At 34.1% G+C, this 24,711-nt stretch overlaps 2 protein-coding genes across 2 annotated transcripts in view; one reads left to right on the top strand and one right to left on the bottom strand.

Moving 5' to 3' along the window:
- Positions 1 to 24,711, bottom strand: part of LOC116779872 (mitoguardin) — a 35,521-nt gene that overhangs the window by 6,560 nt on the left and 4,250 nt on the right. The window lies entirely within an intron of this gene.
- LOC116779873 (protein unzipped) lies at positions 234 to 22,827 on the top strand. The gene is made up of 3 exons (XM_032674378.2): positions 234 to 472; positions 19,694 to 19,901; positions 19,976 to 22,827. Exons 2-3 carry the CDS (start codon positions 19,694 to 19,696, stop codon positions 21,118 to 21,120), a joined length of 1,353 nt encoding a protein of 450 aa, XP_032530269.2. The 5' UTR covers positions 234 to 472; the 3' UTR covers positions 21,121 to 22,827.

Raw genomic sequence — 24,711 nt, 5'->3', positions numbered from 1 at the left:
TTATATTACGGATAGACGTTTATCTATGTTTACGATTTCTTTTAAAGTTTTTAAATGAAAAGGTTTAGGCTTTGAGGTTTATGCAATGAACACGTAAACCGCAATACTCGACGCGATGGATTCTATAGTTGACAGTTAGCATAGTACTAGTGTATGTCACTCGTCACTCGCATTATAGCGGTTCGGGTCTCAGCTGTCAAAGCTAATGTCTAAAGCCGACACTCGCCGGCCGCCGCGCGGTGCACGCCAGTATTCAGTCTAGTCGACACACCGCTCAGCGGCGGTAGCCTACGTACGCTCTCTAACAAAACATTCATTCTCACTGGATCAACTTTACTCTGGGATTAATCGTAACTGTTAACAGTGTTCCATTCCACGTATATTGTGTATGTGAATATATAGGTGGAAACTTATTGTGACCTTAAACGCATCTTTATCCCGCGCTTATTGACTCTGGTCTTACGGACAACAGGTAAGAACAAAAACAATATCCATAACAGTAATCTGACACCGAAAATCAATGGGATTTATGTAAGTCTAATCTTCTTATAAATGAGAATATCGCACCTGAATGTACAGAGAATATTTGGTAACACCGAATCTTAAATATTTTGCTACAGAAGCGTCTTTCGATGCTTATCGATAGCTTAAGCTGAGGTGTTTCATGTAAGTCGTACGTAACCACCATATTGTTATAAGGAAACTATCACACCGTGTTATAATGTATATAATTATAAAAATACACAAGGATCTCCTAACACGTTTCTTTTAAACCGGTTCATGCACGCTGCTTTGCTGCCAAGACTTATGCAATGGACAAACCCTATCAGCGACCCGCCTATGAGCTCATCCGCTCTTCAAGATATCTGATACCTAAATTTATTTAAAGTTACCGTTAACACTAAATCGGTTACATAAATCCACTACTAGTGGATACTCACGACGATATAAGGAATTGCTGTATACATAGAATTTTTCAATACATGTTAAAGTACATAAATCTTATTGAAAATTCAGTGAACCTAGATTATAATAGCATTATTTATGCTTCAAATTATATCATGTTAATACATCCGCATCGATAGTTGATTGTGCTAAAATACAAACATCTGCCAGCGAAAAAAATTTTAGGATATACCATTGTTAAGGACAGCTGCGCTTCATCCACGTGCTTGTATGAATTTATTTGAGATAATTCACACATAGAGCGAACAATAAATCATAGTGAATATACAACGACATCCAGCAACTCGTGGATACGTTCAAAAATTTCAATGAATCATCCATTGGTATTAAATTTATCGTCGATTTCCGGTAAAATTCCAAGAAATTACCGTACTATTAACTGGTTGTTTAAGACAATCGTAGGTTATTCGTCATCACATCAGGCAGCTGTACACGCAAATCTACATTGCTATGTTACATCATTACAAAAACTTAAGTTTGACTTAGAAAAGGTTGGTGTTGTAGACACAAGGCGACGACGTATCGATTAACAGACGAACTTTGCTCACGTAGAGTGAGCGAATCTCGTGTACAAACAGTACACAGATTGGAATACACTGGAATCCAAAAAAAGGTTTAAACGCAATGTTTTGTAAAGTGGCAACAAGTCGATGTGTATACGCCTTAACTTTAATGTGGACTGTCCACAAACTTTGCAATTATCTGCCGTAGGAAATTAATCAAATTGCCATTGACCGGTTCTACGCTGGATGTAATATCCGTTTGTAAAATAAATTTATTCCTACATCAATTAACTATTGTTTTACTGAAGCTGATCTTAGTATAATTCGATCTTAAACGTTGTTAGTCTCATTTTAAATTAGATCAATTCTGTAATTCTTTTACTTGGAGGGTTTCTGTCACGAATCCGTTTCCGCGAGGAAAGCGACGTCCTCGAGTAGAAAATTGTGCCAATTTTCAGGGTGCGCCCTCTGACAAATAAAATTAACTGTTATCCGAACGTAATCACAATAAATTTAAATTGATTTAACATATTTTTTTTTTGTATAATTAATTGGTATTTTTTTTATAAATAAATATCTTATAAGTTATATCGTATGTGGTTAGATTAATCTTTAGCATTCCAGGACTTAAGAATGTTAATAAACTAGGTTATTAAATGGAATTACTAAATACACGTATGTTTTTTTTACGATAAATATCATTATGTAGACAATATTGCGAAAACATTTAGGATATTTGGTCTTGCAATTTTTATGAAACGAGGTCGGGTCCCTCGGGCCCGAACCGATTGGGGAAAGCTTTTCATAATTTGTCTTTAGTATGTCCACTGTGTTATAGTATTTTTATGTTACACAAGGAAAATATTGCGAGATGTAAAGCATGAGGCTAGTTCGAGCTAAATGGCGTTGTTTGGTCCTTGGTGCATATGGTGACGTAATAGACAAGGTCACTGTGGTAATGAAGGGTCCAGGGCCTGCTCCGTTTGAACGGTATCGAGACCCTTTTCTATTCGTTCCGTGTATTCGTATGCAGGCCGCGCGGTGCGGGCGTACTCGATCAATACGCGCGCGACGAGTTCTCACTACCACCGCCGACCGCCGGCCTCAAACATCCACCGAACACAATTACATTCATCTCATTCAATATTATTATTAATTACATTAGTACGGTAACATTTATTCATTATAAAAATATGTATATTTACTTATATTTTCACATAAACTTGACAGATTTACTTATTTATTCACAAAGTTTAAAGATTAACGCAATTAATAGGTCCATACAAAATGATGTCATCGTTTTTCGTCAACTGTGACGAGAAAAAAAATATGTACAAGCAAAGCAGCCATTCAACAAGAATCATATTATAGGCCAGTGACCGCGTGGCCCTGATCTTGGTGAAAAGATTGACGAACATTCCTACAAAGCTTCATACAATCATTATTATAACTATAACTTATTTTACAACCCAGAGTTATTAACTATTTTCTTTTTCTATTATTTGTACAGTAATTAAAAAATAAATATATCATGAATGATTAAAATTTTTACTCAGATATAATCTAGTTCGTTGTGTAAATAAATTAATTATAGACCCTTATATTCTGTGACGTAGAGGATGCTCTATAACAGATTTGTATTAATATTGATGAAGCTGTCATTAAAGCCGCTGAGGATACAAGCGGAGGGTATTCCCATGTTAGGAGGGGAGAGATCTAACTGTTGACTAATAGCTTAAAACACCTCCGATGGCGATCAGACAAAGGGGGGAGCGCGAGTATGGCCATTTGCAAAAACTAACTAGAAATTATACATAATAATATAAATCATTAAAACGTATTAGTAGTAATTGATTTAAGAAAACTCAAAAGCCATTTTGATATTTAAAATCCGAAGTGAGTTTTATTCCTAGTTAAACCGGAGAAGTAAGGTTTATAGTTCAGTTAAATACAATGATATTTTTTCATTCAGAAATTTATCTTACATTTAGCGTTGCTTGAATATTTTTTTAATACGAATAATAATAAATTTAATTCCTCCAAAACAAATAGTATGAATTATATGTGACACAATAGTATTCGGGTGCGTGGGTACCTGGATGTCTTTATGTTTTTCTGTAAGAGCGGCCATTGCTCCCCATACACGACCCTTGGCCTAACAATCATTGGAGAGAGGGGAGACAGCTGCTCTTTTCTTTTGAGACACGAAATTTTTATAACAACGGTCGGATCTACCTGGTTTGCTAAACAGTATTGATTTGTATCAACATTCCGCAGTCAAAATAAAAAATAGAAATAATTTATTTCAATGTAGCTATTTAGCGAAACCAAAACATACAACAAACGTGTAGTAAAGCTGAAATTCTTTTTTTTGTATTGATTCATATAATACAAGGATTTCAACAAGAAACCTCACTTTTAGGGAAGCGAATTAAGTTTTATAGGTACTCGTTTTCAGCGGCGTCGTTATAGCAGAACAAAATTCTGTTCCATATTTCCTCGCAGTCCTCTTCAGCTGAAGTGAGGAGAGTTCACGGCCGCGGAAACAATCGATTGGCGTATTTTATAAGTTCGATAAGACAATGAAGTATTTCTGTATTGTTTTGCTGTTCACCTCGTGCAATTATTTTAAGCATTATTTCTTACACCGCATGTTGTTAACAATAAATCAGCTCGTAGGTCCATATGTTACTATAAATTAAACTCCTTGTTACATCTAATGCCGTTTGTAAGAGGATGTGTTATTAAGCTGTCTGTTGTGAGCATAACTAAAAATTAATTGCTCTCGTAAACCAACGCGGTCAATGCGAGGAAATTAAATAAACACGCGAGGACGCTTCTTGGTGTTATCTTTTCATTTGAATTTAAAACATTGTGTTATACTATAATCAGATTGAAACGAGATTCATATCAAATAAACGGTTTTTTATACGATCTTGTTTGTTCAAAAAGGTTGTTTGGTGAAGTAAATTTTTTGTTAAATTACTACTATTAAGTGGCATGCGGTTTAGGCAGGTGTTTATTTGAGTCTATATAAAAAGCGTCGCCGTCATAGTAGTATCGAAGGGGCCCCTCCCCCAACCGGCGCGTGCGCATCCACGTGTTCACAACCACTCGAGCATTTAACTAAGCTAATACTTATTGCCATTAACACGTTAAATTGATGTTAACCATATCAGTTATGTTATTAACAAATTATTACAACAGTAAACTGGGAATTTATTTAAGATACTAGATATCCGGATCGAATTGACCAGTGATATGTTTTGATTCCATTTTATGGCCTAGTAATCAGGCAACAATGTTACAAAAGAGCCCACATCATGGTCAGCAGTTAGAGCTATAATTTAATATCCGCCCAAATATCCTACTTCCTACTAAATAATACGGTGCAATCTACAGATTTGAAAAGCCGTTAAATGCTGTTAGTTTATTGGAAACAATTCATTGGAAACAAGAGCTGTGCAATTAAGTGAAAGCCTACCTTTGGCGATATTTGGTTACAGCTATGCAATGCACTCGAGCGAAGATTATAGTGCCATATACGAGACTGGTCTAGTCTCATGTAAAAGGCATTGAGTGGACCTAGAAATATAGTTTCTTCGGTTTCCGTTCCAAATAAAATGTTGCCCGTTCGTTTGTCCCTGCGTGATAAATTGTGACAGTAAAATTAATGGCTGAATAGACATTTCGTGACACTTTCACAAGTACACATATATAAATAAACTCTAGAATGTATGATTAAGTTAACATATTATGTATGTCATATACACGGTATAAATTATGTTTATACAAAGCTGGCCTGCCCAAGGTCGCACCATTTCCCGAAGGTTGCAATCAAGGCCTCGTCTGCGCTGTAGGGAGTAACCTTCAGATTTCCCTCTTTGTCTTTTGTTCCACTCGATAAAACAGGTTGTGTATTTTTATCCCGCTTAGACTCTAACGAGCTTTCTATTTTGTATCTGGCTGTAATATTTTTAGAATATCATTGTTATAAACATTCAGCGCCATTCTTTTTTGAGATTTATCGTCTATTATTATTTCTAGATAAGGAAAAATCAATAGCGGTGATTGAATTAAATGCATTGTTGATGTTAACTGATTATTCTTAGAACAATTCCTAAGTATCAAATGTAAGTTATGCAGCGGGAAATAAATGGCGAGCATGATGTTATTTTAATGATACAATTACAACGGATACATCTATAATGGACGATAAAAATTCCGGAAGCCATTGCAATTCACGGTGTTACACTTCCTGTAGGTCACAGAAGGTCCCTTTTGCGGTCACCCCGATTATTAACGGTTGTTTGTCACTATGAAAACAATTATTATAATCATTACGATTAATCGTTTATTTACATTAATATTAAATTAACAGTAGGAATTGACGTACGGTGTTTTATATAATTAATTTCGTACACCAGACCGATTAGCTGTGGTACTATTTTACAACAATAACCTGAACCGTTTTATAGCTCCGGCCAGGTCGCGGTATTAAATAGCGTTATTAGTCAAACAATGGCGTAACAAGAAACAGAAAACAAACAAATCGAGAACCTTCCATTCGGTATACACAAAGGAATATTACAAGTGGAGTATTGAAGCAGACAATGCGGTAACGGGACCAACTACTAATTGTGAACCGAGCTAAGCTCTTCCGGTACCCGTCGAGCCATAACACTCCAGTCTCCAGAGACCTGACATTACACACACCTATAACACCAACAAACAAACTACTCTTAATAATTTACATATAAACATAGCTATAAAAACACTACACTCAAGTAAATTAGAAGAGAATATACGTTTGCAAAATGTGCAAGGATTTTCCAGCAAAAGTTTTTTTTAGAGCGGTATTAGCTTTCATGGAGCGGGGTAAAGTTTGTTAACCAAACTAGGCTGTGTCTGTGCAGCCGACAAACGACCGCTTTGTGTACAAAAGCACGATTCTCTTCTAGATTTTATATCATTCAGCTAACGGTGTCCCATTTGGAATAAGCTCCATCTAGATAATGGACTTATTAAATATGGCGGTGCGCTGTATTTTTCTGACGTCTATTACATCTAAATACGACTGTAATAAATCATACTGAGAAGATCGATCTTGTTATAAATTATTTTATTATTCGCATACTAAATCAGACAGATCTGAAATCACATAAAATTATTCATATAATATTAATGATATCTTTTCACTTATCTCATGTTTAATTAGGGCCATTACATTGAAGTGAAGTTCACAGAAACGGCTATAAGGAGAGTGTGAAATACGTTCACGAATGTCGGACATTGTTGTCGAGCACATTTGATCCAAGCAATGTAATTACAACCGAAGCCAATAAATAGTGGTTCTTAAAGTCGCTATCTACGTGGATGGACTACCAACATGACTTAACGTGTGTAATGCAATGTATTTTCTAGTCACGATTTATTTACATGGCACGTTCTGCTTTATGTCTGTCGGCGGTAATCGTTGTGATGATATTACTTATTCGACAATTATAATAAATTAAAATATTTTTCATTACGGCCCACAAGTGTCGCTTACGAGAGTATAAAAATAGGGAGGATTGGCAAAAATGGTATCGCATGTCCACGTTAAGCGACACGTGCTTGTAAATAAAGAGTATTAAGGTGTATATTAATATTAATATAATTCAAAGGACTAAAATAATACTCGAGATGGTAAGTTGCGGGTAACATCTCCATGCGACGTGTTGGGTTTAACAAGCTCTTGACTTGCGCTACCGAGAGCGTACGCGCTTGAGCAGAGTGCACTTTAGTTCCAGCAGACGGCGCAAACATTATGTGCCGGCGAGCCTCTGGTGTATCAAAAGTTTACTGTAATAAGGAATGAAAGTTTTCTCAAGAAAAATCTTGCCCTTCTTAGGCACGTTTTGTATGTCTCCGCTACGTATGTTAAGTTTCCATTTGCAATTTGCAAGTTTTTCTCATAATATTAAACAAAAACAGTTAATACTGAACAGCGTTTCTAGATCTCCATATTAGGTTAAATTAAATATTTCTTTTACAATTTATTATATGTATGTATATTTGATAAGAAGCAACACGATTTTCGGAATTGATGAACGGGATAATTTTATTTTCATAATCAGTTTTCTCGTTTAGTCCCACCCTTTATTATTTAGCGAGAGGTGTAACTATTTATTTATGGAATCATTGATCGTAAAGCGTTCCACTTGAAGTTCAAAAGGCCGAATGCAGCCCACGTCAAACGCAATAAACTTTGATCTTTATTATTATTGCTATCATATTTATATAAATAAAACGATACGTTTTCATCTCGTATTCTTGATATCTTCGTTGGATGTAAGAAAATATCAATTTTGTATTGGATTACAGGCAATATGATTTAGGGTTATCGTATGACAGATGCAAGAGTGTGACTGCCGTTAAGTCATGCTCTGTTGGTCAAATAGTTGCCAATAATATATGTCATTATCATTCATTTTTCAAAAAACCTTATCATTCTCTATGATATCATTACTTTGGCATGTCGTAAATTGACCAAGTCACTAAAATAATTAGATTTGAAGGGAATCATAATAAAAAAAATTGTTTCGTAACGACTGGTGTTACGCGGTGAACGAATAACAAGCAGTTTTTCCCCGACCTTGCGGACTCACCATTAACGCGTCATTCTCTTGATAATCACCGCAAAAAAATATTTATAAACTATGCAATTAAATTATTATTTGTATATGAACGCATGTCTTGATAGCGGAAGCCAGTAATCGTATCGAGAGTTTTAGAGTTTTTGCCCATTAGATAGAAAGTAGATACCAGTTTTTTTTATGCATCTTGTCTTTCTAAATTACTACCTCTCCGTTGTCTTGATGTCCAATCAGATTACGTAGCTACTTGAATATAATCAACTTCTAGTAAGTAAAATTTTGTCAAAGAATCATTCTTATATGTAAGGTATAGCTAGTTGTTTTGACATCTATAAAACTATTGTACAGACAAACATCCATTCGCTCGCACTTCTGCCATAATTTTTATACATTGAAGGGTTGTTTTTGCATTTTATTTCAAACCTAATCAATATTTCACCCCGAGCTTTCAACAGGACGTGAAGCTCTAATTTCACTCTATTGTTATTCCACTTAAACGAACTCGTATAATGTGAGAGCATTGTTCTTAAATCAATTTACGTCTGATTTTTGTATTGACTGAATGCATTTTCATATATAAATCAAGCTCAATGTATAATGTACTTGCGCTTGATATGTTACTTATATTTATGTGAGCGCGAGTTTTACGGTGAGCTTGCAGAATGTATTGAGAATTGAAGATGCGGTAGTGACCGTTGAGTCATCACAACAGAGTTCATCGACCCACCCTCACGACTTGGGGCCGTTATCGTCAAATTACTTATACATTTTTTGCATCCACTACCAAAATAGGTACAAAATCTCGTAATAATAGCGTTCGTGACTTTTTATTTGTATGGGAAATTATTTTTGCGTTGAACATCCATATAGCTAACGGATTCACTCTACATATGTGCATTTCTTTAGTCATCCCAGACGATAACCCCGCGTATGACGTCACCGTATCCAGTGACGGAACCCGTAGTCTAGATTGGACTCCGGATGAATCACGAAACCATAATACGTATTTCAATATAGATTAAATATTGTTAGTTCATTGAGGCTACTTATTATTGTATGACGTAAGCGAATATACTACAATGGCCCATAGTAAAGTTTGTATTAAAGAGCTGTGGGTGGATTATACAACCTTAGATATCTGTTGATGGATTTACGGTTATGCAGCTAATATTTCCACATTATTTTTGGAACATTTCGTAAATGGTTTTATAAGTATGTTTATAATTTACCGTGTTTATTATCAAGATATAGGCGAAAAGTTGAATGGACGTGATGAATGGTTGCTTCCCACTGTTTAATATTAGATTATGAAACACGTCTACTAGAACTTTAAATAGTTACAAAGAAAGTACCTACCTTTATGCGTTATTCAAGTATTAATATTTACTGGAATCCCATTGAATATGGACAGAGAAAAATATGTTTGTAATTATTAGCAATAATTTCTAGTGTAGAAAATAAACTAAATTATTCTAAGCATATGGTAAACGAATGTAAGAGACATGGAGCATTTTGAATTTTTTTTTATAATTTATTCTTCCAAATCATATATATAAATATATATATGTATATATCTTTAATCAGCGTGAACAATATTTTTTGTTAGCCCATCTTTAGCTAATACAAACAAACTGGAGAGCATACCACGCATAATCGTCCGCGTGAAAATATAGTATACTCAATCGTAAGGTAAAAATCTGTGAAAATTAGAGCTGTGACAAGTAAAAAGAAATGTCTAAAAACATTCACAAAAGAGACGACAACTTGGTTGTAATAAGCTCTTTCTCTGAGATAAATGATCAAGTGATAATTGATTAGTTCTCGATCGGGGTGAAAAATAATTATTAATAAAATGACTTAAAAATAGGATAGAAGCGTGAAAATTTTAGGCTGTTTGTGTTTTCTGAGGCCTCAAAATAACAAATTGAGACAAATATTAATTTTCCAAAACGAAAAAAATGTAAGGGGTGGACAGCCCTTATCACTTAGGGTAATAAAAATTGATAGCAGCCGATTAGAATAGGAATATAAAATTTCATAAAAATCGGTCAAACCGTTTCGGAGCAGTATGGGAACTAATTTGTGACACGGTAATTTTATATATAAGATTTATTATCTAAGTATATAACTTTGTTATGAAGATTAGTATAAAAGTTTGTTTGAAGCGTTAAATTTACGGATCAAATGTGATGTTTATTAGGGCAGTCTATTTTGGCGAAGTTAGGTGACGGTAATTGCGGAGTTAAGAGGGGTTTGCGTACTGTGTTTGGGACCTCCCACAGCGATCTTAATCTATTATAGAACAGACGACAGTTTGATGTAATTAAAATTATTTTTCATTACATGACTCTTATGAACTGTACATAATTTTGACTTTATCAAACAAAACGTTTATTCATTTCAGTCCAAGTCTCATTGTACTTTGTAAGAACATAGTTTTGTTTGGTATTAATGAAATAGAACTTTAATTTTACATTCCAAATTTAACTAGCACGCTGATAGTACTTGTTCTATACTAAATATTCTATACACTATGTTGCTATCGTAGGAAGTAAGTCGCATTTCCATCCCAGTCATTCCGATACCCTCAATAAATACGTAATGTATCGGCCAACGATTACTGGGGGATGTTTTCAGGTATGACGTCAGCGAGTCAGTTTTGCTCTTGACATAAATTTCAGTACGGAGGGGAATTAAATATACATTACGACGGAATTTATTACGTAGTCAATGAATTTCATAGATTTTTGTAGTCTTTTTGACATGAATAAGTATTGGAATGATATATACGTATGAAATGTACTTGTAAGTCTAGTCAATTATGGATTTTAAGTGCATCCAATGAAAAAAACCCTCCCGCTCTAATATAGCCCTTAAAAGGGTGGCCCTGTATAACATGATTTTCTAATTGAATTTGAACTGAGACGCGAGAATAAACTAATGAGCAATTGAACCCCTGGGCTGTTTAAGGTACCGCGAAGGGCTCTGAGATTCTGAATAAATAAAATTCAATTAAAAATACAGTACCACGCCCTATCCACTATAAAATGGTGTCGAAAGTAATTGTTTCTACCATAGGGGAATCCATACACTATTATGAAAAAATAATTACAGACTACGTATAAACATTAACAAAATATAAAATAGAATTACTATTTTAATATTTTTATCCCTTCTTGATGACAATGAGAAATCTATTAAAGCCAAAGGAAGCACTTAAAAATTCTAAAGATACAAATCTATATGAATAAATTCTCTGTCTAATTTTAAAGTAATCGATTGAAATAATCTTTAGATTACGTGAAATATTTTGCTTAACTAATACAGTTTCCATAACCAATGAGACCACAAGCGGGGAGTTTCCATGGGAACCGAGGAAACTGCGTCGTTTAGATCGACCGATTCGATTGGCCAAATATGTAACAACAGTTCATCATAATACCTATACATGAATGTTTTATCTTAATTTAAAAATAATCTAAATATTTAAAATATAGCTAGAGCAAAATTTTCAGTTGAACCATTTTTAATTTTAACTATATATCAACTTATTGACGCAGGCTTGATAAAAGTCATGTTTTTGGAGACCCAAAATCATTGACCCGTAATAATAACTCTATAGCGGGACAAAGGACTGGAGATTATGGCGGGCATTCGGGGATTTGGGGGGCGGCGTCGGTTTTGTTCCAAGTTATCTTGTTTCAGATGACGTACGTTATGGTTAGAAGGGTAGCAACGTTTAGGATTCCCGGGGAAAATTACAGAACGAAATAGCTCTGTGCCGAATTTGTGTTGCTAAAACAGAGGGTAGCTTCACAAACAATGTGGTTCTTGGCTATTTGACCCCCGTCTGGATGCGGTGTTGATCCGATTCCCCTATTGGAAATCCCTTCATGTTCGATTTCGTGGTTAACTAAGCAATTCTGACGGACAGTCATGCACACTTTATACTTTTCACTACACTTATTGGATGTTTTTACTATGATCAGTGACACGATTCCCAATACGTTTCAGCATGACTGTAACACACAGTACAATGATATTAAAAGTATCAAAATTCAATACAGCATTTATTTCCGTTCAATCGAGATATTAAGTATAACTTTATCAGCAGATATGCGATATTTCCAATTAGTGTATAAGTTGATATGGAACTTACTTAAACTAATTAACTCTTAAGAACGTGTAACGTAGCAAGCGACCTATATAAAATAACCCAATTGAATGTGCGATGGAATTCTTTTCCAGGAAATTATATTTCGTAACATTTTTTTCGTTAATTAGCGTCTCGTGTTGTGTTAAAGTCGAGACGTATACAATGTTGATATCTGGTTTCTAAGTGTTCATTGTAATGCACATGAAGTGCCAGTCGCCGTGGCGAAGGCCGAACCAACACTGCATAACGACTGCATTATCACATAAGTTGCAACGAATGTTCTTACAAAATAATAAGGCAAATATTAAATATATTTTATAACACAAAAAAGTCCTCACTGTGTTATATTATCAATATGTAAACGATGAAACCAAAGTCTGTAAAAATCCCATTAGTACGGTTAACCGCAATAGAAGCGTTTATATAATAAAGCGAGCTATCGTCTTACGTAGGATATGACAGATGAAAATAAAATGAATTAATTGAAATAAAAAGAAAGCTTCGCTTAATTAAGGATGTTTCTGTGGAGTTTAAAATAGACCAGGACACATTATGACTAATAGTCGTAATTGAACCAACGTCTATTGAACCAAGTGAATGTTAGTTAGTATGTAAATTGTTTTAGAGTATTCTATACATAATAAAAAAATATAAATACAATAAAGTTTATGAAGCTACAAATCCGACACAATTCAGACTAATCAAATGGACGATAGCAAATATCAAAAAAAAAAAAAAAAATTTCAATGGGATTCTTGAAAGATGTCGTCACCGTTCTAAATATATTTACAACTGGATCCAGAGCGTGCACGAACTGTTGTCCTGTTAAGGTTTGAGATTATAAGTATAATATATTGTATATGATTCGAATAATCGAATACCACTTTTTGTAATATCACCTTTACAAGTATAAAGATATTCTTATGTCACGATCTCCTGTTATGTCGCTTAGAATACGCCTTCTAATATTGATATATCAATTTGCCCGCAGCCGTGATCGGGCAATTACGTCTAGAGTCAAATTTTCAAGGTGATAGTGTCGGAAAAATTTAGTATGTAATAAATAGTGTCGCATAAGTGGGCCAGCATGCCGTCACTATGACAGTATCATAAGTGCCACTATTATCGACAATCAGACGCGACCTTGCAGCTCGTTGTCACAAATAGTAGGGAGCAGATTGTCATCCTCCATTCCGGCATCCGCCTTACATGCATTTTTATTATGTAATACTGTGTCTTTATAACCTTTGCAATTCTTTAACAGCACAATTTATAAAATCAATTGAATCCACTTCTGTGATAATCTACCGTTACAAATACTTTTGCTACTAGCTAAGTACCGGGTGCTACTTGATCTGCTGCAATCTGTGAGTTAGTAACCGTTACACGCGCAGAGAATTTTGCGTTCACAGTAATTGTTGTGCGTCTCTCGCTATATTAGTTTGATATTTCGATGCGTAGTAATCAGTGTCCAAACAAGTATTTACAACCTGAAGGCTTAGACTGTGAACTACAATAGTTACGAGCGTAAAAGTGGGTGTAGGAAATTTTCTAAATAATAGTCGATCGATTTGTGGAATCAGCTAGTCGTTCTGGAGCAAATCCATTTGTAGGATCCAGTTACAAAAACCATTAACCCTTTGTACTGCGGTTTATTCAAATAACTTTAGGGAACGCAATATTTGTTTTCAGTCTCGCTTCCGAAACGGAAACGCATTTAAGCGCATGCTATTTTATCGCAAATCTGCTGACACGGACACGCATCATGGTTTTTTTGTACCATATATAATGCGAGTGTTAATGTACAATACAGTCGCGCTACAATGAGTTCAGAAATACAAGACTTTCTATGAACAAGTTTGATAGAAGTGACGCTTCCATTAAGGTAATGGATCGGATATTGACATCGCTATTAAGGACACGTGCTGTATGCCCTCATAACTGGAGTATAGCTGCGCTAGAACTAGTAATTAAAAATTATAACAAAGTAATATAGTTACAGATTAAATGCAGCCATTAGCTTGTATTTACAAAGCACTTAGTCTCATCATAGGATACACAAGACAAAGAGATCGTTGATTTGGGCAAATGAAGTGGAGACATAAAAAAATAATCGGGAATTGATTATATGATTTTTATTATATGATCATTTTATTGTCACCGAATCCGTCTATAAATTACAATCACTCGATTGTCGTCACAAACCGCATGCTATTGTTTTGTGAGATTTGTTATAATGCGCTTACGACCGCTGATCGTTTTGTATAATAAATTACTATGTCGGTCACATTTTATTTATAAAAAACGTAGGATGTACGTAAACGAGATAATCGTGGTCAGAACGTAAACAGCGAGCAGCATTAGCCACATACTATACACGTCAGTATTTTCAACATTTTTCGTTGCCGATATAGTTTTGTACGTAAATAAAGAATAGATTACGAAATTTGACTACTAGACCATAAAGCACTGCATGTGTCGTATGAACCGACCTGAGTCTGTCACAATTCCCACGCCACATGCTCCATCACGAGCCAGTGCGCACACGCCTCGGAACATACCAAGAGGACTAGCCGTAAATAACGCCACGTCATAGATACAACAAAAATTCTCTATGCTTTAGTTTGAAGCCTTACCACACCAAAAACAAATATGTTTTCTTACTGTTAAGACGAATTAAAGTTATGGTGAGTTACGTACACAATGTTTACTTTACGATTCCAGTTAAACCAATTGCGAAAATTCACAACGGAAATATGATGTTCATAATACGGTTGAACAGAACATCGCTACCGTAGATACATCCGTGCGATTGCGAACAATAATAAAGGGAATGATTTACCGATGGCCGCCAGTGGCGCCGGGGAGAGCAATTTACACTGCCGCAAAAACTAACCAGCATATTGGCTCGGCGTATTGTCGCGGGTGCGAAAACCGTTCGTTATCGTAGCTGTGAACAAAACTAGCGGAACATTGTAGGTACTCTACTTGTGACATAGTTCTTTTTGGTTTTATCATTTACATTTTACAGTAACTTTACCTCTAGAACTTGTCATAAAAAGTTAATGATTACCATTCACTTTATGCCAAGTGTAGTCTAGTGTAATACTCACATACCTAGAGTAGATAAGTACGTACAAAATGAGCACAGGCTCATTTTGTCCCGACTGCTTAAGTGAGTAATTGTATAGCGAAGTGTGTCAGAGACAAATTAAGCCCGTTTCATTAGTCGTTGAAATGAAATGGAATTCGATAAAGTGATCATTAACGCTATAATAGCCCGACGCTCGTTGATCATCATTCGTCTGAGTAATTCCTTTATATTATACCAAAATTTCGGTACTAATTATACATCTAATTAAATTTTATTTTTTATGCGGTCTTACAGAAATATATCAGATCGTCACGGGTGAGAGTACTGAACAATTATTTTTACCTTTCCACAGTTAATGCATCAAAATAACATAGTATCTGATAGATGACAGGAAAGGGAATTTAATTAGGTAGATGCAGCACCCTTGCAGAAAAGCATGAGGCAATAGTCACTAATGGAATAAAGGCAAGGAGTAAAAGCTTATCGCTGTTCGTTCAACGTGAAAGAAACGAAGATAAGTTACTGTGTACGTATAACTTGCAAAGGCATAGCAAATTGACGACTTGCAAGGCTTTCGCAGATTCTTTAATAAATATAATGACTGTAAACATACTAACTATATTAAAAATACTCTACGTTTTATTATAAAGCGAATTTTCAATTGAATTATTTATTCAAAATAAGGGATTAAAGTCATAAATTAAAAATACCACCGCCTTGTGCATTTGATTAGCATAAATACGACATTAATCCGTATTATTGAATATTGATGTATAAATAATAGGATTAGAATTAAAGTTCCGAGCGGAATTAGAACATAAATTCCTGTACAGATGAAATTTAATAAAAAAAATATTTTACATTAAACAGCACGAAACCTTTACGGCTCTTAAAGAGTAATTAGTTGGAGCAGTTTTGTTATCCTGCACTTTACGAACGACTGTAGCACCCTTTGTATAATGAACGTCGACAGTTGAGTTTTTTTTAGGCGCGTGAGGGGAAAATTGAGGAAAATTATAATAAAAACTCAATTGAAAAAAAAAAAACACAATGCAATAGTCTAGACGGTGTTTAATTTGAATTCCATAAATCATTATTTAGATGAACTGGAAAATGGTATAATGTTGATTCTATATTTTGAAAGGCGAGGTAACGTTAAAATACATGAAAAATATATAATATAACGAGATAGAACTGCGGCCATATCTTCTATATGTTGTCTAATAAATGGTCTTTCATATAACAATGCCTCTGTAGTCTGTGTATTAAAGTGTCAAGGCGAATAGTGCATAAATCACTGGCAGAGTCGTTCTTTCAACATCACAGCTAGATTACAAACGACAACTTTCGAAGAGACTCCAATAACCGTTAAACTTAGTATTCAAAGGTTAAACGCTATCAGGCAAATTAAAAATATAATTGCTTTATTTTTTATAAATCTTTAACTGGTTGCATATTTTATATTTATTACTACGCGAAAAACAGCCTTCATGAAATTCATTAAGGATGACATTGAAAAGTAAAGCCGCTAGTAATAAAATTACATATTCATAGTCCCACCTCTCACTGACGTAACCTCAAATATTTCCATGTAATATATTAACAGTAATCCGTTCAAATAAATTAATATTACGAAATGTCAATTCTCATACAATACTATTGTACTCTTCGTAATCAAAGAACTTAAAAAAATTATATATAAGAGTTGAAAAAATAAAAAAAATAATAATGCAAATGTTTTATAAGACATTTTAAAGAATATTATATAATATAAAGTTATACATAAAGCATAGTCAATCGTCTTGAATCTTGGTACATCAAGCAATTGTTAGTAACGAGTGAGGAGGTCTCCAACAAGAGATTTCCTTGTTTTATTGGAAGCGGCGTTTCCCCTCGTCTCATCGGCTGTTACACCGAACATTGTTTTGAAATAGACTCCCACAATTTTTTTTATACAAAATTTTTAACCGATATCAAAAAAATACTAAATTCTACCATTAACAAATTTAATTTTACACAATTCGATAACCTGTTTTTTCATTCAATAAATTTCGTTGCCAAATTATACCCGTAGCGATTTAATAATTTATGAAGCAATTAGACATATTATAAATTCTTTCTAACACAAAAAAAAAACGGTTTATAAATCTTAATAAACGTCGTAACTTTACTAATATCCTCAAGTAACGGATAATATCCGCTCACGCTGCAACATCATATTTAAAAACAAGATAACCTTTGACTTTGACGTCATTTTTTTTCGTGTTCGCGACCCAAAAACAAAAATGGATGTATGGGTATTACATTTCCGTACTTTCAATATATTAAGAAGATCTAATACAATATACGTGTCTATATAACTAAATTATATACTATGGTTAAATAAAAAAAATACAATTAGAAATTTTGACGTAATAAGATCTATTTCACATCTCGTTAAGTAATAAAAATTGTTTCAAATCAAAAACTTTATAACTTGAAAGCGATATAAGTGCCATAAAAATATAATCCTATTAGTAATTTCCGCAATAAGTATTTTAAAAGCCCGCTTATTTACGACACTGTTATCGGTAATCGAAAACGTAACACGTCACTATGCTTAGCACAAGTTAGCATCGTCGACATACAAATCGTTGCTAGTATCTTATTCGATACATTGATTTATGAATGCAAACTGTCAACGTTGCGTACGTAGTGTGAGGATGCAACATAGAGTAATCACATCTCAATCAAACAAAGACTACGGATTTATGTTAAATTTATTGGACCGTGACAAACCAGAGTTAGACTTGTTTGATTTAATTTAATATGCTTGTGTTAAGTGTGATTTATGACGATTAATAAACGACTGATTTACAATTATAGACTTTATTAAGATAAGGGTGATGTACGATATAATGATAGTATTTCACATGAGAAATAATTTACGCTTATTGTTACTTAATCGATTTAAAAAATAATGAAAAATACGTATGAATAGTATTAGCTTTTAAGTAGGATTAAATCTAACCATTCGATATTCAATACGTCAATCACGATTACTATAATCCTTGCAAATATTAGTTAGAAATATATTTAATTAAACCAACGGAGTGAATTAAAGTGTAATATAAAACGATAGGTACCATTTTTTAAACGCATAAAACTGTTCCATGTTTTTTTTTCTTATCTGATCAAATGCAAGAAACAAAGGCACAGTAAATACGAAACGAACATTCTAGAACTATATAGTCCTGACAATTCTATTAACTTTAACAATATATCACCAAAGCAAATCTTCCCTCTTGATTTACTCGATTCAGCCGTTGGGGGAGATAGGAAAAAAACAGTGAAAAGTTGTTTAAAGTAGGAAGTATCCGAACTATAACTATTCCGCGTATGTTTTGTATACAAAACACTTATAAACCGACAGTGAATACAATATTAAAGTAAAATTTAAACCGATTGTATGTAACCGAACCGATGCATTAAATAGTATTTGAGTCATGCAAGCGGCGCCTCAACGACGACTATGACAGTACAATTCAAAAGATAATGTTGTGTATAAATAACTTTAAGTGCATAGAATCGTATAAAACATCAGTTTATGAGAGTATGACATAATTTTTTTTTCTCTAATGAGCTGAATTGGTCCGAACTGGTCTCGGAACGATTTCGATTATATGGGCTGCAGATAAAAAATATATCTACACAAAAAAAGTCAAGGCGGTTTATAAAATATATTGATAATCATTTTAATTCGATCGTTTTAGTTGTTACTATGATACTGCATCTCACATTCGTTCATCATATAATAATAGGGTCGATATTATAATTTTAATAGTTTCTATATCAATGCCTTTAGAAGATCCATCAGGAATATATGAATTTTCAACACAACCATAAAGTTCGCTCTGACTAAATAAGTTTGCTTATTATATTACTTTTATAGTCTATCCTGAAGTTGATATAATAGCATAAGGTCCCTTTTTATGGTTCTCCTGAAATTTATGGTGAGCTCTATAAGACGAGCGACTGTGTGCCTTCACTTTTGCTCTTCCCGTATCGATTAACATAACTATCAACAATGATATTCAGATATTAAAATATTTATATACAAATAAATGTCCATAAATAAAAGAGGTATTTTTAATAAAATTTTGTGTTTGGCTCCGCGCCAAATGTAGCCCGCTTTATATTGATCACTGCAGTGCTTGACATTTTGTTCTAGAAGGTTATACCTATCAGATATTGATACAAACAAGAGAATATAAGAACAATGGCAGCAATTAAAAGAAAAAATATATTAGTGTTGACAAATGAAAAACAATACTAAGTACAATTGTTTTGTTCATAGATGGTACCATCGAATAAAATGAAAAACCGCACAAGTTGGTGGGCATTGTTGCTGACGGCTACACTGGCTGTGGGAACGTTCGCGGATGCTGGTGTTGGTCTCTATAACGCGAGGCTTCAGCAGGTCGTAACGTCTAGCACTCTGAAATGGACGAACATGAAGAAGGAAGCGATGGATAATTATGTAACCGGAGCTGATTCTCAGCAAGGTAATATTCTGGGACAACTAATGAACCTTAGAATGTGAGTCAGTAAGTTATTAATTATATTAAAATTTTTCTAGGTCCAATATATCTGTGCAAAGCAAGACACGAAGGCGACATGCTTCTTGGACAACTCAGACCTGACTACACATCTTGCGCTGTATCAGGAACTAAGAGTTATAATGTCTTTGAAGTACTAGAAAATATTGAAAACGCTTCACTTATTATATGGGAACCATGGAATAAATTTAATTCCAAACCGACTGGGGCCGTTGTGGTCGATTCGTCTGTTGATTCCGTGTTTATAGGCCGAATGATAAACGGTAACGATTTTTCTCATAACATAGGTAGAATTATATATGAAAGTACTGTGGGTCATTTGATAACATTCAATGAACAAAATAACGAGTTAGACGAAAACAGTGGAGAAATTCTAATGGAAATCGAACCGATGAGTTACAGGCTGGAAAATGTTGAACTCGATTTAATAACACAGCACGAGAGGCAGGCAGATCCCCAGATATACACGGAACGCGTGTTGAGGAACGACGACGACGTCGCTGCGACCGTCACCACAGAAATAGAATACAAATATAATTACACTTTATCCTGGGGTCACGGTCATGGTGTAGCCATCGGTTTGAATACGACCATAGAGATGAGCGACGGGACTGTGTTCCCGCAAATCGAATGGGCAAATCCATTTACAGAAGAACGAAAGGAACTTTTCAAATTGGAGAAATATCTCGAACCGGGCACGGCTTGCAACGTTACCTTCCGTGGCAATTACACCAATCGTGATGTACAGTACACCGCGAAACTGGTGACGTACTATAAAGGTAACAACGCACGTTCAAGGGAAATGAGGGGAGAGAGAATTGAAAATACCGTCGAGGTCGAGGCCGTATTCGGTGAAATATATTACACGGTTAACAACACGCTTGTCCCTACAACGACGACCACCACGACTACTACGACTACCACCAGCACCACTACCACCCAGGCTCCACCACCACCACCGCCGTTGGATGAGAAAAACGACGTGGGCATGATAATGGACAGCAATGACATATTAGGAGATAGCAGCGAAGATATGGTTAAAGCACCTCCCGTCAAAGAAGACATCAATCGCTCAGTCGTCGGAGGTCTAGGCAGCAAGCCTAATGGTGCCAACTTTAGAACCGCATCGCTTTTAGTATTTTTGCCGATATTTGCCCTTCTATAGATTATTTAACCATATTTAGCTTCCCTGTAAATAGAAAATATATCACTGATATTATAGTTGCTTGACGTTACTACATGTGTTGCAACTAGGCTTATTGCAGTTGTTGATTCCGAGTACAGAAAACCTGTATCGGTTTGTTTTGTAAATAAAGAAACGTTTATGTTTCCGACACATTCCTGTTAAATAATTCCATTCCAATTGTAAAAAAAAAAGATAAAAATTTGGACTAATAAATACCAGATGTATATAGGTTTTGTATATAGTTAAGATTATATGGAGGTCGCAGAGCGACTGGAAGATCAATTTGATTGCAAACATCAATTTGGTAGCTGATCAACTGGATTGAGGTTAGCGTATGGCACTGTTACCAATAACCCACAACATTCAATTGCTTTTTCATACATTTATCTGTTGCGGTTTCACTAATATTATCTAACCTATAGTGACTTCATTTCAAGACCATAAACTTTCCCCGCACACCTTACGGTAAACGTGATTATTTTATAAAAATAACAAACAACAAATCTGTCGCTTTAATAGTATTCAAATGGCATGAAACCATTTTTTTCCTTTTAAGTATTTATTAGGAATTCAGCAAATTGAATTTCATTTTCTCCTTTAACATTATATCTACAGTACCTCTATAGTGTTTGTGTATTTTTATTTTGTTATTTTTATTTTTAAAAGGACGAGAGTTTTAAAATCCAGAATGGATGATATTATTATTATAAAAGCTTCTAGCCGTAGTTGATATTTATTTGTTTTAGGTTAAAATCACGAGACATCAAGTAACACTTAAGCTTCGATCACGTATCATTAAGAAGATTTAAATATTATAACTTTGTTATTACCAAAGTTGCATTTTCTTTAAAGTCTACTTACTATAATTAGAGTAATCGTTACTTTTTTCTCTCCATGTTATGTATGCACGGACACCAATATTTAGATGTGAGATGTGTAATTGTTAAAATATAATAATCGCTTAGCTTCGTTTTACATAGATTTGAACAGATGAGTGATATTTTTGTATGGGCGGAGGCCTCTAGGTTAATTCATACATCGTCCCAGATCATAGTTCACGAAACCAGTGCATCCATCAACATTGTCTGTAAAGATCTGTATCCCACCTAGTATAACGTAATCGTAAGCATTAGATTTATTGAACAATATCAAATGTATTATTGGAGTCGGATGCCGTGTATTCGCGTTATTGCTTGCAAACTATAAAGCTATACTAATATGATGTTTATTCAAAAAAATAAATTATAAAAGATTTCAAAATTTAAACTATACGTTTTCACCTACTTGTACCGGCATTGGCGAGCTAATTTCTGTGTCTTATACCCAGCGCATTGTAGCAAATTTTTATCGTTATATAGTCTAAACAGGTATTCGTACGGTATTGTACGGTATTTTACATTAGCAATAACAATTTAAAAACTTTAATACCATCGAAATGAAAGTTGAGGTCGAATCTCATATTAAATGCAAGAATGATGAAATTTATGAAAATAGTGAGGTAAAAATTTTAAGAAAGTACGAACACCTGATTAGTCTATGCGGCGATGAATGGAAGGCTTTTACTATATGATGCAGTGGCTCTAGCCATTAATTATAATACGAATCTCAACAGGATTAATGTTTGCGAAGCATAATTGTGATGTTCTATGTAAGTATTGTTTTCAACCATTAAAGTGTAAAAACATATGGATCGTATTATTTTAATTCCCTTACAAACATTTTATATTATTTATTAGACATCGCAAAGTTCGTTTATTATGAAACGCCCAATTATTTTATACGAGCTTGTCCATTAGAAGATTCAAAACTTTAAGTATTTTTATTTATAACCAGCCGCTCGGACAAACTACGTTCTGTCAAAAGTTGATAGTAAAAATTAAATAAATGTTTTTTTTTTTGGGGCGATCAGAATAAACGAATATAATTTTTACATTTAGTACACTACAAGACTATAAACCTGATGATACTCATACTAACGGTTTATGATGTACAATATTTTTTGCTTGGTTATTTGGTGCTTCAACAAGTAATGTTGATTGTTTTCCAACGCGAGAGTAGGCACCACACAACTGTCCATGAGAGGCATGGATTTTCCAGATTAACAACGCCTATACTTGAAGACTGACCCTGTGATATACTTATGATTATTGCGAATGCAAACCACAGTCCACAGCGGAGAATGCAGTCGTTTACGTTTCGTTAACACTACAATACATCACGTTTTTTATGTGTTAATATTATTTTCAAACATTCTTATCAATCAACTTGAATTTAAATTTCATAAAAACGCGCTTTTTTGTGTATATTGACGTTGACAGATAACGTCAACTGTTCGATAAAAAAAAATATTTGAAATAAAAAATATTGTTTTTACGATTGTCAGTTCAATTATTATTTTTTTTATTTGCATAAAAACCTTCCGTGTGCCTTAAGGAACAGAAAAAAAAAATATTTGCTGAATTGGTCGAATCATTTTTAAGTCCTGGCAACATACATTTTTATTTATATATGATCTGTATTAGAAAAAAGTCTAGCGGAATATTTTACAAGGCGTACACAGACAGACATAAAAATGAATTGCAGCCATTTTATCATGAAATATTTGTGAGCGTACTCCCTCACAGTCCACCCTCTGTCGGTTACACTTCGAAAGAGGGAGAGTAAACACTCACTATAACTAAACAAAAATGAATAAAACTAATGAATAATATACTAAATGCACTGATGGAAACTCCAACTCCAACGCTATGTGCAAATAGATGTTCACGAACATTCGAACTGAATAGTTTTTACCTATTAACTGGCTTAAAAAGCCGTTATTACTATACCATAATGTCAAAAATACACGTACATAATGTATTGATATACTTTTTATTGATGAATAAAATACGATTTCGCTGGTAAAACTGCGTTAAACAGCTAGTACTATATATATTTTTAATTTAATTAAGATATTCATGTTGTCTAACCTAATTAGAATAACGTGGAAGTAAAATATTTTTTGCAATCTTAATAATGTTAGAGATAATTAAATCGAAATTTTGCTAAATTAATGTTTTATTAACTTTAAGTTTATTTTAAAATAGATTATTTCAAAGTTGTAAGGTTCTAAACTTTATAACTTTTGGGGATAGAGTTTAACAGATTTTTTTAAACTAAAACCTGTAGATTGTATTAAGGGACAAAAAATATTCATATTAGAGGCTGACTAGAATAGGAGGATTACTATAATATTGTGACTTTATACTAATTAACGTACTATATACTTAGCGTTTGGATTTTCCGTTTCAAATGTCCTACTTCACTACAGTGTTCACGTTTTTGACATTCTGAGACATAAAACGGGGCGAGCCTCAAAAGCGCATAGACCGCAACGAATAAAATAACTCATTAAACTGCAATAAGAGGGTTCGAAAAGGTCAAATCTTATACCCACTGCTTTGATATTATTCAAGTTGCTTGAAAGAGAACATAACGTATTTATTGCTAGCATATATCTTTCTGAGCTAATATATCTTTACGAGTTGTGTTGAAGTCAAACGCCATCAATAGAGCCTGCTGTTGACTGAG

Source organism: Danaus plexippus, chromosome 2 (assembly GCF_018135715.1).
Source record: "Danaus plexippus chromosome 2, MEX_DaPlex, whole genome shotgun sequence".
NCBI lineage: Eukaryota > Metazoa > Arthropoda > Insecta > Lepidoptera > Nymphalidae > Danaus > Danaus plexippus.
Note: the sequence above shows the minus strand (reverse complement) of the source record. Positions and strands in the feature narration are given on the sequence as shown.